This window comes from Copadichromis virginalis, linkage group LG15 (assembly GCF_057382275.1).
Source record: "Copadichromis virginalis isolate Kocher_CV1m ecotype Utaka linkage group LG15, C_Virginalis_male_GT1.1, whole genome shotgun sequence".
Classification (NCBI taxonomy): domain Eukaryota; kingdom Metazoa; phylum Chordata; class Actinopteri; order Cichliformes; family Cichlidae; genus Copadichromis; species Copadichromis virginalis.
This window is the reverse complement of record NC_140632.1, coordinates 32,747,283-32,765,500: the sequence shown is the minus strand read 5'-3', so window position 1 is coordinate 32,765,500 and position 18,218 is coordinate 32,747,283. Positions and strand designations below refer to the sequence as shown.

General features: G+C 42.2%; 1 protein-coding gene across 1 annotated transcript; it reads left to right on the top strand.

Annotated features, from left to right (window-relative positions):
• The first annotated feature begins 5,239 nt into the window (after positions 1-5,239).
• On the top strand, positions 5,240-17,517 carry LOC146692766 (uncharacterized). The gene is made up of 3 exons (XM_085433509.1): positions 5,240-6,168; positions 15,628-15,770; positions 17,385-17,517. The coding sequence occupies exons 1-3, from the start codon at positions 5,257-5,259 to the stop codon at positions 17,515-17,517; spliced, it is 1,188 nt and encodes a 395-aa protein (XP_085289635.1). The 5' UTR covers positions 5,240-5,256.
• Positions 17,518-18,218: the final 701 nt, after the last annotated feature.

The window sequence follows — 18,218 nt, the reverse complement described above, 5'->3', positions numbered from 1 at the left end:
CCTCAGAGCCAACTGACTTCAGGCAGTCGTCCACGTAAAAGTTCTGCAGTATGGTTTCAATAGCTGTACTGTCAAACTGGTCCCTGTTGTCCTCAGCACACCGTCTCAGAGCATAGCTGGCACAGCTTGGTGATGACGTTGCGCCAAATAGGTGCACAACCATCCTGTATGCCACCAGAGCTTGGTTAATGTCTCCATTTGGCCACCATAAGAACCTTAAGAGGTCTGTGTCTTCTGGTGGAACCTTTACCTGGTGGAACATGGCTTCCACATCGGCCATGACAGCTACAGGTTCTTGGCGAAATCTTGTGAGAACTCCAATCAGAGTACTGGTAAGGTTCGGCCCTTGAAGAAGTTGCCCATTCAACATGAACCCCTGATAGGCAGCTCCACAGTCGAATACAACACGCATTTTGTGCTTTTTGGGATGGTACACTCCATGGTGTGGGATGTACCAAACCTTTCCATCACTGCGCTTGAGGTCGTTGTCAGGGACCTTCGCGGCATAGCCCTTGGAGATCAGATCCTCCATGAAAGCAATATAGTCCTCACGAAATGTGGGGTTTTTCAGAAGCTTCTTCTTCAAATTTAAGGCGCGCTGTTCTGCTAGCAGTCGGTTGTTGGGCATTTGAATCCCTTTGTTCTTAAGAGGTAGACCAATGCAGTAATGTCCGTTAACCAGCCTGGCAGAATGTGTTACACTGTCCATGAATTGGAGATCTTCCCTAGACATTTCCAGTTGCTCTTCCTGGTTGCATTCAGGAAAGTCATATTTGAGCTGCTGTTTCCACAGGTCATCCAGTTTGGCCACAGATATTCGATTTGATGTGATAGTTACTGCTTTGCTCCGTGCAGCTCTGCGATTTCCATCCCGCAGCGGCCCATTCACTGTCCAGCCAAGGCTTGTTTTTACTGCATAGGGTCCGTCGTCTATGCTGTGAATGACTTCCTCTGGCTCCATAGCCCTTGGTACATTAGTTCCGATTAGCAGACCTATTTCTGCATCGATGTAGGGTATTTGCACCCGCTTTAGATAAGGCCATTTGTCTACGTCTGCCTGCAGTGGAATGTTCCTTTTGTTGGCTGGGATTGCCTTCTGAGAAAACACCTCCTGCAGCTCAATGAAGTTGCAATTTTCTAGGCTGGTAACCTCTAGGCCTGTAACAAGATGACTGCTGACCATTTTCTGTTGCCCCATGGTTGTCAACAGTATGTCCATTTTCTTTCCACTGAGATTAAGCTCATTCATTAGCCTTTCAGTACAAAACGTTGCAGTGCTGCCTGGGTCTAAGAAAGCATATGTGATAGCCGCCTTGTCGCCTTTCTTTGCCTTAACTTGGACTGGAACAATAGCAAGGATGCTATCTGCGTCTCCGGCCCCAGTACCAGAGCATAGTGTATTAGCTGTCTCTACAAACCCACTGCTCACAGACTGCTTCTCATCATGTTCTGGTGACTCCTCCTTTGGTGCAGGCTTATCCTTGGTCCTGATGTGCAACACGGTTGGATGAGTCAGTGAACAGAGCTCACAGCTCAATTTCTCCTCACAAGACCTACTCATATGGCCCTGTTTTAAGCAGCTGAAGCAAAGTCCCTTCCCTCAAAGAAAGTCTAGTTTCTCTTTGTGTAGAGATTTCCTCAGTCTCTTGCATTGTGCCATGGTATGTTCACTGTGGCAAAACAAACATGGCGTTTTGAATGCGGAGATAGGATTAGTGAGTCCCTTTTTGCCTCCCTTTGCCTCTGCATCGATGCTGCCCGAGTGGTTTACAAGTGTGGCTGTTGTTGTGAAAATGGTCTTGCCACTCTTCCTCCCTAAAGTGACATTTGGTGGAGACTTGGTTGGTGCCTTGTTGCTGTCTTTTATATCTCCAAACACTGGGTGTAATGCTACTTTAGCCTGCGTGTTAATAAACTTGACAAGGTCCATAAACTTAGGCCGCCGAGCTTCTGTCTCCTCTATTTCAAAGGCGACACTCCTCCACCTTCCCCTGAGGTTGTACGGTAGCTTATTCACAATGGCACGCATGTTGACAACATTATCCAACTCCTCCATGTCTGACATTGCATTCCCACAGCTGGTGAGGAATAGTGCCAATGCGCTGAGGGCTTCACCATCTTCTGCCTTTATTGGAGGCCAGCCTAGAGCCTTGTTTATGTATGCCACAGAAATCTTGTATTCGTTGCCAAAGTGCTCTTTCAGGAGCCTTTTTGCTTCACAGTAGCCCTTTTCTGGATCCATGTGCAGACAACTGCGTATTAGCTCCCTGGGCTGTCCAGAAGTGTATTGCTCCAAGAAGCAAAGACGATCCTTTCTGCTTTCTGTTTTACACTCCACTCCATGCTCAAAGGCTCTGATAAACCGTCTATATTCCAATGGATCCCCACTAAAGATGGAAATGTTCTGAGGAGGTAGAGTAGAAAGTCTTTGTTGCGTTGCAAGGACTTCTGCAATGTCGTTCTGTCTTTGCATGACAGCTAACAACGTCTGTGAAGCTTCTACGCCCGCTGAGTGAGCAGAACCGTTGCCTGAAAAACAATGGCTGTTCTTTCTGATAACTGGCTGATTGACCTGTACAGTGTTAGCTGATTGAGGCTGGATGATGGGCATCCTGTTTTGCGCACCACCACAATCCTCAATAGTCACTCTGTGATGATCAGTCTGTACCCCAGCTGGCTGCATTTGGACGAAAGATAATTTGTCATCCCTATGTGACACATCTGATCCCTCAAACCTCTGCAAAATCTTAAGTTTAGCATCAGTTGCTGCTAAAGCAGTTCGTAATTCAAGCTCTTCCTTCTCAGCCTTAAGTTTAGCTTCTTGCTCCTCCAAAGCTCGTCGTTCCTTTAAAGCTGCTGCCTGTGCCAAGAGTGTAGCCTTCTCCAATTCTGCCTTCAAGCGAGCTGAAGATGCTGAAGATTGGCCAGTGCTGCTTTTGGACATTCTAGACTTCCTAGATGCTGCTACTGATATGCTGTCAGTGGGCTGAACACTCTCATCAGCCATTTTTGCTTCCTTCGTACGTTGATGGACTTCCTTTATCCAAGCATCCACGTTGTCAACAAAGCTTCTCATTGCATCTGCTTTGGGCTCAAACCAATGCTGCTGATCATTATCCATGTCCTCTCTTGAGACAGCTTGCTGAAAGAGCCCCTTTACAGATGTATTCAGTTCACAAAACTCTCCAAAGATGTGATTAAATTCTGTAGACAACTTGGTTTTAACTATTTCCACATTGCCATCATCCTCCGTTAACTGCAGCATCTCATTCTTTTTCTCTGTTAGCTGACCCAGCTTAGCCTTTCTTGAGCCTATTTTCCTTTGTAATGCATCCTCCATCGCCTTAGCTGTAGGCTTCACCTTCCGCTTTTCCACTGTTGCTGAATCTTTATCATCTTCCATGATTCTCCCATTAGTTTGTTCCACTTAGCTGGGAGCTCAATACAGCTAACCGCCCCAATAGCCTCAGGAAACACACAAAGGGTAGCTATTCACGTGCAGTTAGCTAGTCGTTAGCGGGTCGTTCGCTGCTAATTAGCATAACACTGTGTTGCTAATATACTCCCCAATCTCCTCCGTGTCCACGTGTAACTGCACTTACTTTCTGTGCTGAAGGGCTGACTGGTGAATCCTCTCCTCGTATTTCATGTCCATGTGTTGCAGTTACATTTCCAATCCGAAGACTGCGGCCGCGAGGAGACAGTTTCTTACGAATATCACCGCAGAAGCACTAGCTGGTAGTCGGACCGTACGCGTGTCTTAGTGCAGTTGAACATAATCCACAAAGTCCGCTTGTAGTCGAAAAACAAACAGGCAAACATTTATTTCCACAGTTTTGAAATACAGTGATCCATTTGAATGTTCCAGTACACTGCAAACACGGTAAGAAACTGTTTTTCTCCACAGCTAGTTAAAGCCCCCGTAGCTCCACACTGCCTGTCGCGAACCATCCCCCCGTGCACAGTTACCGTGTGTTAAAGGAACAGTACGTAAAAATTAAATAAGGCAAGAAAAAATACAATTTAACTGTAAATCTTACGCTAAACAAATTATAAAGTAAAAACTGAAATTCCCCATTATCTTATACTTATCCTTATCCAAAATGATTCAAATTATTAACAAATATACACTCTGTGCAATCTGAGTAAACTAAGAGATGACTAGACCTTTATCCTATACAATTTGTCACACCCAGACTGTGGCTGTGGTGTGTGGGTGGCAAATTTTAATATTCACCACTATGTGGACTCTAGCAGTTAGCTATGTGACAAACATGCAGGATCTAGGGGTGCCTGCAGGCAAAATCAGTTGTAAGTCTTTACATTACTCTTTAAACACAGTGAGTTTATTGAAACCCAAAGAACTCCTGTTGGAGCTATTTGTTCTTTATTTATTTATTTATTTTTTGTGAAATTAGTTAATGTTTGTTGTTAGTTTACTTATATTTTGGGGTTTATTTGTTGGTTAATATTTTGTTTTAAATGATTTGTTTGTTTGTTGTTATTTTGTTAAATTAGTTAGTAAGAGCTGTAGGGCCATTTTGTTTCTATAAATAAAGAGACTGGTATAGGACCAGCATGCATTGGGGTGGGCCTATGGTTTTTTACCAGAGCAGGAGAAGCAGCAGGAAGGATCTTGTTATTGCTTGCCAAGATGGATAAATAAACCAAAACCAAAACTTTCAACTAAAACGTTTGGACAATGGACTTCTTTTGCCTGCGTACGAAATATTACCTCAATGCAGCAGTGGCTTGTGGACTTTAAGTTGTGGGACGTTTGATCTTTCAAAAGTAAAGGAATTGCCACTACATAAAGTAAAAAACCTTCCCGTGGACAAAGGAATAATCCTTCATCAATGGATATAAGGATTTCAAGGATCACCGTCGAACTCGAATAAAAGTTATTGGATCGTCTGGTGAGTAATCCAGACAGATTTGATGTTGAGGCCTGGATCAACATGTCACTCGTTCGTCAAAGCTGGTGAGTGATAATATTGTTTAAGCCGTAAAGGAAAACGGTGAAGCTATTGGAGTTTAAAGACATAATTTCACTACAAAGACTGATGAACTGAGTTTTGACGTACTAAAGTGGTGCAAAATTGGATCGCTAATTGAAACATGCCAACGCCCTCTGTGGAAATGTTTGTCCGCTGCAAAAGGCAGGTAAATGGATGTCATGTTTGTACTTCAGGCTATGGACTCTCAGTGTGCTGTACATCTTTATGAAGTTTGAAATAATCCAAGAGGACAATAAAAATGTCGGATATTAAGAGTAAACGAGAGGATGACACTGAGATGCAAGCAGAGAAAAGAAGCATTAAATTTACGCCAAAAGGTTTGGATTTGTATATAAAGACATGCCAAGAAAAGCGCAGTTCAATGTGTAAGCAAGCATCTAAGTACATGGGGAAAATTTCCGCTTTAATGACCTCATATGAGAACGTTAAGGAAGTGTCTTCTGAATTTGGGAAGTTTATTAAATGCTATCAAGATGCAAACGCTTTGCAAGAATCCTTTTTAAGTTTGCCACTGCCAGAAGATGAAGTGAAAAGGCAAAATGCACATTTTCAGTCGAAGGTGACAGCCTTCTCTGTTTTTATGGACAAAGTAAAGGTTTGGTTGCAGGAGGCGGGTGAGCCGTATACTGAACAAAGCAATACTGTTCGTAATGATAAAGCTGTTGAAAGTTTGGATGAAATAAAACCTGAAGACAGTGTCTCTAATATCTCAAGTGTAAAACCACCTTCAAAAACCTTGTCACAGCAAAGTCGAATTTCATCAACATCTTCCGCATGCATTAAAGCTGCGGCTGACAAGGCAGCGCTCATGGAGCGACTCGCTGCATTAAAGAAAAAACATTCTATCGAAGCGCAAGAGGAAAAACTGAGAAAAGAAAAGGAGACATTATCCTTGGAAACAGAGCTGGCAGCCACTAATGCAAAGCTTCGTGTCTTAAAAATAAATTCATTTTGTAGCTCTGAGCATTCTGATGGAATGAACTCTTATTTTGAAAGAGGGCACGTACAAGAAGCGCCTAGTTTAAATCCTTGTGCCGATACATTTGTTCCAACATCAAGAGATTACTCTGGTATAAATTCTGCATCTGAATCACAAGTAATTGTACCTAGACAAAGTCAAACCCAACATCAGGTTGATGATTCAGCGCAAGTGACGCAGCAAACACAGCCTCAGTCTCATACTTTGACTGGGAATTGCACGAAGGAGATTGTAAATATTATGCAAAAACAAAATGACATCACTACTTTGCTTGTAAAACAAAACTTATCTTCTGTCCTCCCCGCCAGAAACATCCCTGTGTTTGATGGAGACCCTTTACAGTACAGATCATTTATGAATGCCTTTGAAAATGGAGTGGAAGATAAAACTGATAACTGGAGCGACTGTTTGCATTTTTTAGAGCAGTTCACTAGGGGGCAGCCTAGGGATTTGGTGCATAGTTGTCAGCACTTACCTCCTGAGCAGGGCTATTCCACAGCCAAAGATCTTCTTGAAGAACATTTTGGGAACGAAAATAAAATTGCCTCTGCATATATGGAGAGGATTGTGAGTTGGGTACCTATTAAAAGTGAGGATGTGAAAGGTCTACAGTCATTCTCTCTTTTTCTTCAAGGATGTTCGAATCTAACACAGCAAGTTGTTTATATGAAGGAGTTGGATTTGCCCTCAAATATGAGAATGGTTGTTATGAAGCTTCCATACAAATTGAGGGAAAAATGGAGAGTTGTTGCCTATGAACTGCAGGAACAAAATGGTTACAGAGCAGTGTTCACTGATCTGGTTGCCTTTATAATAAAACAGGTAAAAGTAGCATCAGATCCAGTGTTTGGCAACATCCAAGACTCACAATCTGGAAGCAGCTTTAAAGCTTCAAGTTCTACCAAGCAAAGGAGAAAAGGAAGTAGTTTTGCCACTAATGTCAGTACAGTGCCAGGAATCAAAGCTCAATCAACTGGAAGCAGAACAACTTCTGCCGTTCTGCATAGTTGTTTGTTTTGTTCACATAGCAATCATTTACTAGAGAATTGTAAGCAGTTTAAAGCTAAAACGCATCAGGATAAGTTGACTTTTATCAAGGAAAGGGGAATTTGTTTTGGTTGTTTAAAAGTTGGTCACACAAGCAAAGACTGTAGGAGTCGTTTGGATTGCGACGTGTGTCACCAAAGACACCCAGGGGTTCTTCACATAGAGCGAAAGGATCCAGGTGCGTCTTCGGAACAAACTCAACAGAGGACAAACTCTAATGTCAACTTTTCAACTGCAACCACTCAGACATGTGGGTATATTGGGGCTGGTCATGAAGTTGATGCAATTTTTTCTATAGTTCCAGTTCAAGTTAAGAGCCAAAAGAGCAATAAAATTGTGCAAACCTATGCGTTTTTGGATCCTGGAAGTTCAGGTACATTCTGTACAGAAACTTTGGCAAAAAGGCTGAATGTAAAAGGTAAAAAGACCAATATCTTTTTGAGAACAATGAGTCAAGATAGGATTGTTAGTACACAAGTTCTGTCTGGTTTGGAAGTGTCTGGTTTGGAAGGAAATGATTTCATGCCATTGCCAGATGTTTTGACTCAAAAGACTATGCCAGTTTCTACAGTTAATATTCCCCAGCAAGGCGACATCGATCAGTGGCCTCATCTAAAACCTGTTAAACTTTACAACGTTAATGCAGATGTGGAGCTACTGATAGGCACTGATGCTTCCAATGTTTTGGAGCCATGGAAGGTGATAAACAGTGTGGGAGGTGGACCTTATGCTGTAAAAACAAAAGTTGGCTGGGTCATAAATGGTCCCCTGCGCACTGGAAGTAACAGTGGAAATAAAACCAACTGCACTGCTGTAACAGCCAATAGGATTTCTGTTGAGCGTCTTGAAGAAATGTTGATTAAACAGTACAATCATGATTTTAATGAAAGATCATCAGAGGAGCAGACTGAAATGTCTAGAGAGGATCTGTGTTTCATGGATATTGTTAGTAGTTCAATAAAGCTTATTGGAAATCATTATCACATTGATTTGCCTTTCAGGAGAGAAGGTTCCAGTTTGCCAAATAACCTCTGTGTCGCAGAGCAGCGTCTCCAGAGTCTCAGACGGAGATTCGAAAGGGATACTCATTATAAGGATGAATACACTGAATGTGTAAACAACATGCTTGAACAAGGATATGCCGAGTTTGTGCCTGTAGATGAGTTGCACAAAGATGATGGAAAGGTGTGGTACATCCCTCATCATGGAGTGTATCATCCCACAAAGGGCAAATTAAGAGTTGTATTTGACTGTGGAACAACTTATAAAGGAGCATCATTGAACAGTCAGCTTCTACGGGGACCTGATCTCACAAACTCGCTGGTTGGGGTTCTGATCAGATTTAGACAAGAGCCTGTTGCACTAATGGCGGACATTGATTCCATGTTTCACCAAGTGCACGTCTCAGAAAAACATGTCAACTTTCTCCGTTTCCTGTGGTGGCAACATGGCAACACTTCAAGGTCTGCACAGGAATGCAGGATGAGAGTGCATTTGTTTGGAGCTGTATCTTCGCCAAGCTGTGCAAATTATGCTCTACAGAGAACTGCAGATGATAAGGCACAACAGTTTCCAGCTGAAGTGGTTGATACAGTCAAAAGAAACTTTTATGTGGATGATTGTTTGAAATCTGTTGCTTCAGAAGAGGAGGCAGAGCACATGGTGAATAGACTGACAGATATCTGCGCTAAAGGAGGATTTAAGCTTTCAAAATGGATCAGCAACAGTCGCACAGTGCTCATGTCAATCCCAGAGGAAAGAAGAGCAAAGGAAATTAAGGATCTGGATTTGGACACAGATCAACTTCCAGTTGAGAGAGCACTGGGTTTACAGTGGTGCATAGCAACAGACAAGTTCCAGTTCAGAACCTCCCTGCAGGACCGTCCAACAACCAGAAGGGGAATTTTGTCTGTGGTCAGCTCACTGTATGATCCTTTGGGAATCTTGTCTCCCTTCAGTATGCCAGCTAAACTGTTGCTACAACAGCTTTGCCGACAAAATTTGAAGTGGGATGAAGTTATTCCCCACTCTCTTTCCCAGCGGTGGCGTGATTGGCTGGAGGATCTCCAGCTGATTTCAAAGTTCGAAGTGGAACGTTGCATTAAACCAAATTGCTTTGGAAGACCAGATAGGGCACAACTTCATCATTTTTCTGATGCAAGTCAAGATGGGTATGGAACGGTGTCATATTTAAAGTTGGAAAAGAATAACGTCACACATGTTGCTTTTATCCTGGGAAAGGCTAGAGTTGCTCCTCTCAAGCAAACTACAATTCCCAGGTTGGAATTGACGGCTGCAGTTCTTGCAGTTCGGGTGGACAGGCTTCTGCAAAAGGAGCTGCAGGTCAGGTTGGAAAAATCAGTTTTTTGGACTGATAGTACAACAGTACTGAAATACATCTCCAATGAAACCAGAAGATTCAATACTTTTGTTGCAAACAGAATTGCTGTCATTCGAGAAGCAACAGATGTGAAGCAGTGGAGATACGTTTCTTCTAAGGAGAATCCTGCAGATGACGCATCCAGAGGCATGAGAGCTGGGGATTTCCTCAAATGTAGGAGATGGATAAAAGGGCCAGAATTTCTCTAGAAGTCAGAAAAGGAATGGCCTAAACTGGATGTGGAGTACAGTGTAATTTCTGCAGATGACCCAGAGGTCAAAAGGGACCTGACAATGAATGCCATTGTGAGGGAATTACAAAATCCTACCAGCTATTTTATCCTCTACTTCTCATCTTGGGCAAAACTTAAAATCTCTGTAGCCTGGCTTTTAAAGATGAAAGAGGTCTTGGTGTTGTTGGCACAGAAGAGGAAAGAGTTGCTTACTGCAGGTTTGAATTAGAATGATCCGGAAGGTCAGAAAGAAATGGATGATGAAGGACTCCAAACAGTTTTATGTGAGGTTGAAGCTATAATGAACGACAGACCCATTACTAAAGTTTCAGATGACTCAAATGATCTTGAAGCACTGACACCCAATCACTTGTTGTTGCTGAAAAATAAACCAGTTTTTCCACCAGGACTGTTTCATCCAAGTGATTTGCATGTCAGGAAAAGGTGGAAACAGGTACAGTACATGGCAGAGTTGGAAGAGATGGCTTTCTGAGTACCTACCTTTGATGCAAGAAAGACAAAAATGGATGAGGACTAAAAGATGTCTTATACCTGGAGATGTTGTTTTAATTGCAGACGCTACAGCTCCAAGAGGATCATGGATGATGGCGAAAGTCTTAAATGTAAACCAGGATGCAAAAGGCTTGGTGCGTTCTGTGAGACTACAAACAAGGACCAGTGTTTTGGAAAGGCCAGTGACAAAACTTATTTTGCTACTGGAAGCCTCATCGTGAAGAAAATCCTCAATGAAAATTAAGGATTTGTTTAAGGGAATAGCTCCTCCTTTTGGGACTTTAAAGTAATTGTGATTGTATGCACAATTAGGGGCCGGAGTGTTGGAGCTATTTGTTCTTTATTTATTTATTTATTTATTTATTTATTTATTTATTTATTTATTTATTTATTTATTTTTTGTGAAATTAGTTAATGTTTGTTGTTAGTTTACTTATATTTTGGGGTTTATTTGTCGGTTAATATTTTGTTTTAAATGATTTGTTTGTTTGTTGTTATTTTGCTAAATTAGTAAGAGCTGTAGGGCCATTTTGTTTCTATAAATAAAGAGACTGGTATAGGACCAGCATGCATTGGGGTGGGCCTATGGTTTTTTACCAGAGCAGGAGAAGCAGCAGGAAGGATCTTGTTATTGCTTGCCAAGATGGATAAATAAACCAAAACCAAAACTTTCAACTAAAACGTTTGGACAATGGACTTCTTTTGCCTGCGTACGAAATATTACCTCAATGCAGCAGTGGCTTGTGGACTTTAAGTTGTGGGACGTTTGATCTTTCAAAAGTAAAGGAATTCCCACTACAACTCCAACACAGCATAGCTGCAACCATGTTGCATGAACTGACAGGTGATGGCAGATGTGAGCCAGAGGAGGGCGCTGTTGTGCGGGCAGGGATCACACAAAGCCCATATACTGGATTGAGGTGAAGGGATTCTTAAATCATAATTATTGTGTAGTTAAGACCAACAGTGGTTTTCATGGTTTCCAGGGACCTGCTGGAGTTCGGGGTCCTGGAGGTCAGGAGGTGGGAGGCTGGTGGCTGGTTTTGAGCTTTAGAAGACTAAACATGGGAAATAGCACAGAAACACAGGCCAGGCATGGGGAACATAGGAAGACAGGGATAACAATATCAGAATGAAAACATAATCTAGGCAATGGTAATATCCAAACTGAAAACTCCAATAACATCAAACAGAAAATATCAAACCAGTAACAGGGTCCATAACAGAAAACGCTGGGTACAAAACCCAGGGTCATGACACAATGTGCATAGAAGAGCAAATTAATTTGTACATGTTTACGTTACTCTATGCTAACACTGAAATCTCAGATGAACATTAGTTGATTGCTTTGCAGTTATTTGGTCATCAATATACAATGACAGTGACTACTGATTTTTTTTTTATCACCTCAGAATAAAATCTGCAAAAGCTGTCACTCTATCTACATAATGCAGCTATTGTATTGTCAGTTTTCTTGTACTGCAAACATTTACTGTATGTCGCACAGTGATCAATAACCAATCATTTCTTGTGTTGATTGGAACACAATGTGTTGATTGGAAAAATGTCTGTCACAGCAGGATCTTGGAAATGGACTTTAAGACTCTAAAACGGAACTAAATGTATTTAGAGTGACATTTTAAAAGCAGCTACAGACAGTCTGATTGTAATCTGATTACATTTCATGTTGAAATGTGTTGAGATTCAATCTCATTAAAATTCTGTGAGATTGAGATTCAGTCATTGAATGATGTCAAACAACATTTTAAAGGTTCAAAGTCTGAATCTCAACAGATTTTCCACTGAAAATCACCAAAATCAGTCTCACTGGACTGACCCAGAACCGGATCTGCCTGAAGATATAGGCTCCATGAAGGATAAGCAAACTGTGTCTGAGTCTGCTTGCACTGCAGGATGGACCTAAAACAGATAAGGTTCATTGAAAGCGGATCAGTCCTGGATCCAGTTCAGCTTTGGTCATTTCACAGCTCATGCCATCTGGATCTATTTTGGATTCATTCATTCAAAACAGCTTTTGTTGTCCAAACGCAATCAATTTTCCTTAGTTGAAATGTCTCATCCGTCCAAAACAATACTGAAATATTTAAAATCTATAAAGCTGAGGCATTTAAAGCTGAGACAGTGGCAACCACTTGGGGGTAGCAGGGAAGGGAATCTCCTACCTTTAATATCTACGTCCCTTAGTGATCAAGGTCCCTATGAGACGCAGAAGAATCGCTCCCCTCCCCGCCTGTCCATGTTAAAAATGGCCTGTTGGGTGCGTGTGTTGGTGTACGTGAGTGAATGAGATAAGACGGTGCTGGATTTCTATACGGAGTCCAAGAACTAGTGAGTGTTAGGACGATCATCCAGGATGAAACAACAAATCCATGACTACATCAGGAAGATAGTGTTGTGATACTAGGGGGTAGAAAGAGATTAAAGTCCCCCTGTGGCAGCCTCATAACTAAGAGAGGTTCAAAGGTCTTAATATCCGCCTTTATATCATTAAAAATGATCAGTGGTAAAACAGAGCTTTTTTCTATTTCCTAATAATAAAGCATGTTTATTTTTAATCAAAGCTCAATTAAAATGTAAGTCTGATCAATGTATAAATGAGAAATGTAGTTTGAGAAGTGAAAATGACTGTTCTAATGTCCGAGTTTTGTGGTAGTATGTTTGAGATGGATTAGTGAGGGAGCTGGAGGAAATGCCAGGTAATAATTAGAATTAGGGAAACTGCTTACTGGTTAGATGGGAGACCAGGATCCGGAAGGAGGGGGGGAAACCGTGCAAGTGTCCAACAGGGTAAGAGTGAGTCAATCCAGTTGACCTGTGTGATCCAGAGGTGAATGGCAGGGAGGAGGGCAGGCAGAGGGAGTTTGTGTGAGCGTTGTCAGAGGAGCTAGTCCGTGAGCTCTTTTGGGTGAGCGGAGAGAGGAATCCAGAAGGGGAGAATCAACTGTAGGTGTGGTGGGTAATGGTCCTGGACAGAAGTAGCAAGAAACACAAAGAGACACAAGGTTATACAAAAGAGGATTTGTTAGATTTAAGTATGCAAGAGCCAAGTTGCCACTATGGGGTAGCAGAGGGTCTGGCAGAGATTGGAAGTCAACGCCAGTCTCAAGTACTGGATGGCTGATTGATGGCTTGCTTGTAGCCACGGCAGGTGGGGAATGAGGATGAGCCAGGATGGACAGCTAGCAGAGGAGAAACCTCAGACACTCTCACAGACCATGGCAACATCTATCCTCTGCTTGCTCACCACTACTGTGTCTGGTTGGTTAGCCATCACCAGTTTGTCTGTCTGTATCTGGACTAGCTTGGTCATTCTCCACCACCCTAGGGGGCGTCTCCCATTTTGACCCCAAGACTTCCAGGCAATACTCGGCACAGATGTTCCTGTATAGCATGCTGGCCTGGCTATAAATTGCTAATGTTACGCAGTCATATGCAAACTGTTAAAACAATGTGTGATCCACCTGCCACTAGGACACAAACTTCAGTACAAGTAAAGGAAACTGAGGTCAGCGTAATGAGTAACATCACAAAGGAACCGCCTCATATTACCAGTTTAAATTCAGTATCTATATAAATGAACAAATGTATATAATATGTAACATTTCTAAGTAATTTTAAGCAGAATTTTTATCATTTCTGTTATTAGACTGACCAACTGGGTGAGCCCCAGCCTACACTTGGGGAATTACTGTTGCAGTGAAATAAAAGGCTATAAGCAATGGCTATTTTGGAGTCTGTGGAACATCTCCCATGTTATTTAATTTCATCATGGTATCCTTTTTGCAGCCAAATCAAAAACCAGCTAAAATACAATATTTCCTTGTGGTTCTCCTCATGTTTTCAGCTTTTTCTATACTGCTAAAGGAAGGGTTGTTGATCAAAAATATAGCTAGAATTAGATTTCAAAGAGGTTGATGTAACCCAGCCTCAGTGTTTCCCATGGCAAAACTCAACAGCAAAACCAGGAGGTTATGATGTAATGCAGACTCAAATTTCTGCATTACGAATTTGAGACATGAGAAGGGTAAATTTCATTGTACAGCCTTTGTTGAGAAGCATTCTTCCACTTCAAAGTTCAGAGGTGGGGGCAAGAAAAGTAAATTTACTGTGACTGAATTGAAACTCCCGATATCAACTAACAAATCACTTTACTTCATGACCTGGGGGGCAGGGCTATGGCTTCCCACACCTACTATTAGACAGTTACATGGAGAAACCTTTTGAATACAAGCACGCTCACGCCCACAGTTGTGCACAGAGTTGTGCTCAGACACACACCATCTTCCTTGGCTGCTGTCTCTAAACATATCTTGAGTTTCGGTCTTGTGTGCTGCTCAGTAGCATATAATATTTATTATTTACTGTTAGTTATGATTATCTAGGTCGTAGCTGTGGTCTCCCTACTGTGTTGTTCTCTTTTTACTTGTTTTCTTCTAGCAAATTTTTTGTGTCTTTTCTCACTGTCCATCTTCCCCTCAATTTTCTTTCCCTCTCCTTTTTCTAAACTTCTCTTGTCTACGTCTTTCCCTTTCTTATCCCATGGTCATTTTCTGTTCCTATTGTAATAACTTAAAAGTTACAAACAAACACACAAGATCAATCAAGTAGACCAGTAATAATCCACTTGGGAATATAAATCTGTTGGGCATTTTTATCAGTCTTCAGACAATAATTCTGATTGCTACAGTGACAAACAGGACAGGCAAAAAACAAAAACAAAACAAAAAAACAAAAAAACAACTAACGTATCACTTGTGAGCTTCTGAGTTTGAGTAGTGAAAATGACAACTCAAACTCAGATGCTGATAGGGTGCCATTTTAGCTCGCTGGGATGAGCTGGCAACCCTATGCCACATGGCGGAGAGCTGCCAGTCTGGGTTCAAGTCCAACCAGAGGCCCTTTGACACATGTCTTCCTCTTTCTCTCTCTCCCCCTCCGCTTTCCTGTCACTCTTCACTGCTCTGTCCAATAAAGCTGAAAAAGGCCAAAGATCAATTTTTTTTTTTAAAAAGATGACACTGATATGTCAGCCTAGCCTATTATATACATGTCTAGTGCGTGCCACCTTCCCATTATCTCTACCAGAATGGTAAACAAAATGCTTTGCATATATACTTTTCTACTCTAACTGAACACTCAAAGTTTTGTGTACCAAAGAACACATTTAACTGATTTATTCTTCATAAGCACTTACCGAGCAATATCAGCATCATCATGTGGACTACAGGGCATCATAGAATGGACCGAACAGGTTTGATTTGTGAGACATGAAAAGTGGGATGGATGCATAGTGTTGAAGGCAACTTGTGGCAGTGGCGCTGATCACAGAATCCACTTCGTAGGGACCAATGTAACGTGGAGCCAATTTGTGGGTCAAGGATTTCAAGGGAAAGTGCTTAGCAGTGAGCTATACCTTTTGCATATTTCTTATTTTAAGCTTCTCAATTCTGCTCCCAGATTTATCTACTCTGCTGGAGATGATGTTGTACCCAGGAAACTAGGTGAATCTCAGTGGTTGGGAACAGAGGTGGCTGGTAGCCTAGAGATGCTTCGAGTGGGGATAGACCTATGGCAGAATAGGTAAGAGAGCTATGAGCATACTTGACCCAGGATAACCATGTGGACCAAGAGGAGGGATTTTTTTTGTAGTGATGCAGAGCAGGGTCTCAAGCTCGTGGTTGAGCCTTTTGTTTCTTGCATAGATCGTGCATGCTGCCACATAGTCGAGAAGGAAGCACCCCAAGGTCACCCTGTGGTGGCAGGCGAAGCAGGCGGTGTGGATCACAGCAGAATATGCAGCAGCAGAAACATAGCAATGATTGGTGGGGAGGGTGGGGGCTGAGCCTGGGTCAAGTTTGTCTTGCAGCTCATTGGATGGTTTCTTCTATGTCCCAAGTTAATGAACCAACGGTGCAGGATGAGGGCAGAAGTAGTTGTGGCTTCTACCGCTGGCATTTTCTGAATACTGGAGAGAGAGGGCCTCGGGATTTTCATTTCAGGACGCTGGCAGAAAAGAAATGTTTCAATTCAATTGTCCAAACAACAAAGACAAGCAAATTTGACAGGTATTTAACATTTTAGCTGAGATTTTTATGATCAGTCCAAATAATAAATGGATGCTCGGCCCCTTCCAGCCAATGCCGCCGCTCCTCCAATGCCAGTTTCACCATAAGCAGCCGAGGAATCGTTGAAACATTTTCTGGGAGGTGTGTGTGGGCCACTCCATCACAACCCTAATCTTGACTGGGTCAGTGTTCACCTGGCCTCTGGTGAGAATGTAGCCCAGAAAAGTGGCAGATGATGAGTGGAATTCACATTTTTCAGCCATTACATAGACTCTATTTTCCAACAGGTGCTGCACTCTACAATCCTAACTTTTTCCAGAGACCTGCAAAAAGTTAATATATCATCAAGGTAAACAAAGATGAGTGCATTCAGAAAACCTCTCAAAACATCTTTTACCAGAGCCTGGAACACAGCAGGAGCTTGGAGTGTTCAAGAGGAGTGTAAAAAGTCTTCTTCCATTCATTCCCCTCGCAAATGATAAACATTACAGAGGTCGAGTTTAGGGAAAACAGTGGCTCCTTATAGGGCCTCAAAAGCAGAACTGATTAGCAGCAGGGGGTACTTATTCTTCCCAGTGAATTTATTTAGCCCACAATAGTCAGTGCAGGGTCTCAGTGTCTCATCCTTCTTATCCACAAAGAAAAAACTGGCACCTACCAGAGTGGAAGATGGACAGATGATCCTAACAGGCTCCTGACCCTCTCTGGCTGCTACAGGTTGTATAGCTGGCTGGAGAGGAGTGGTGTGCTGGGTAGGAGGTCTATGGTGCAGTCATAAGGTCTATGAGGTGGCAGGGAGAAAGCTTTATCTGTACTGAAAACCTATAAATCATGATATTCAGAGGGTACAGAAGTTCAATTGGGGGCAGGTGTAGTGACTGAGATGGAGCTGGTGGAACCTGATCTAAACTCCAACTGTTAATTTTATTGTCAGTCCAGTCAATGTGGGGGTTATGTTTTACTAACCAAAGAAAACTGGGGTGTAAGGAGAAGTGAATGTGAAAAAACAAGCGGTTTCCCAGTGGTTGCTGGAGGCAACTAGGCAGACGGGCTATGTCTGATGCGTAGTGGTGGCGAAGATAGCGGAGTTTCCCTTGTGTCACTCCTTTGCTGCATATTTTCTGCACAGACACCTGGACAACTCTGTCCTACAGAGGCTGGGCATCAGCACCGTCCTGGATCGGTTAGTGGCACCGCCACTGCTCCTGCTGATCCCCCAGCTTCATCTCAAGCTCACCTGCTACTGTGGCCCCCACCTTTAACCCTCCTGTTATGTTGCGGGTCAGATTGACTCAGAACAGAAGAGATGTCACATGTCATCTGCATCACTACAGAAAATGAAAAAAATCAAAATTATAAAAGAAAATTGTAAAACAATCAATGCCAGTGTTTCTGACACTTTTGGATGAGTAAATTTGCCCTGGGTCAAATTAACCCAGGAGCATAATTGGTGTTCCTGGAAACCAACATAACAGGAGGGTTAACCCTTATAAGTGCAACTTAAAGTTTTAGTTTGTAAAATCTCACCACTAGGTGTCAGTAGATTCCAAATTGCAGTCAACTGAGTTCTGTTTTTCTATCCCTCCGATTTCTAGTGCATTATAATAGGTACAGTGGCTGCTGTAGGACAAACAACTGGCCACAGTTCATCTGTAGTGAGGAGGCTATAAAATTTTGTTAGAGTCTAACACAAGTTAATGAAACAGCGAACTTCACTTTGTTTTGGATAATAGCGATACTGAGGTGAGTTGCTGAGCATATCCTGAACTTTTCTGTCAATATGCACTGTTGCTTTTGCCACCGTGAGTTGCTGTTAGTCTCTGTTACCCACCATTAGTGAAACTTGCTTGAAAATTTAATCAAACTGTTCATAAGCTCTTTCAAACGTTTATGCAGTTTTTTGGACACTGGCATAATATTAGCTTATAACTAGCTGTTTTTGTTGTTTAGCTGGTTTGTTGTC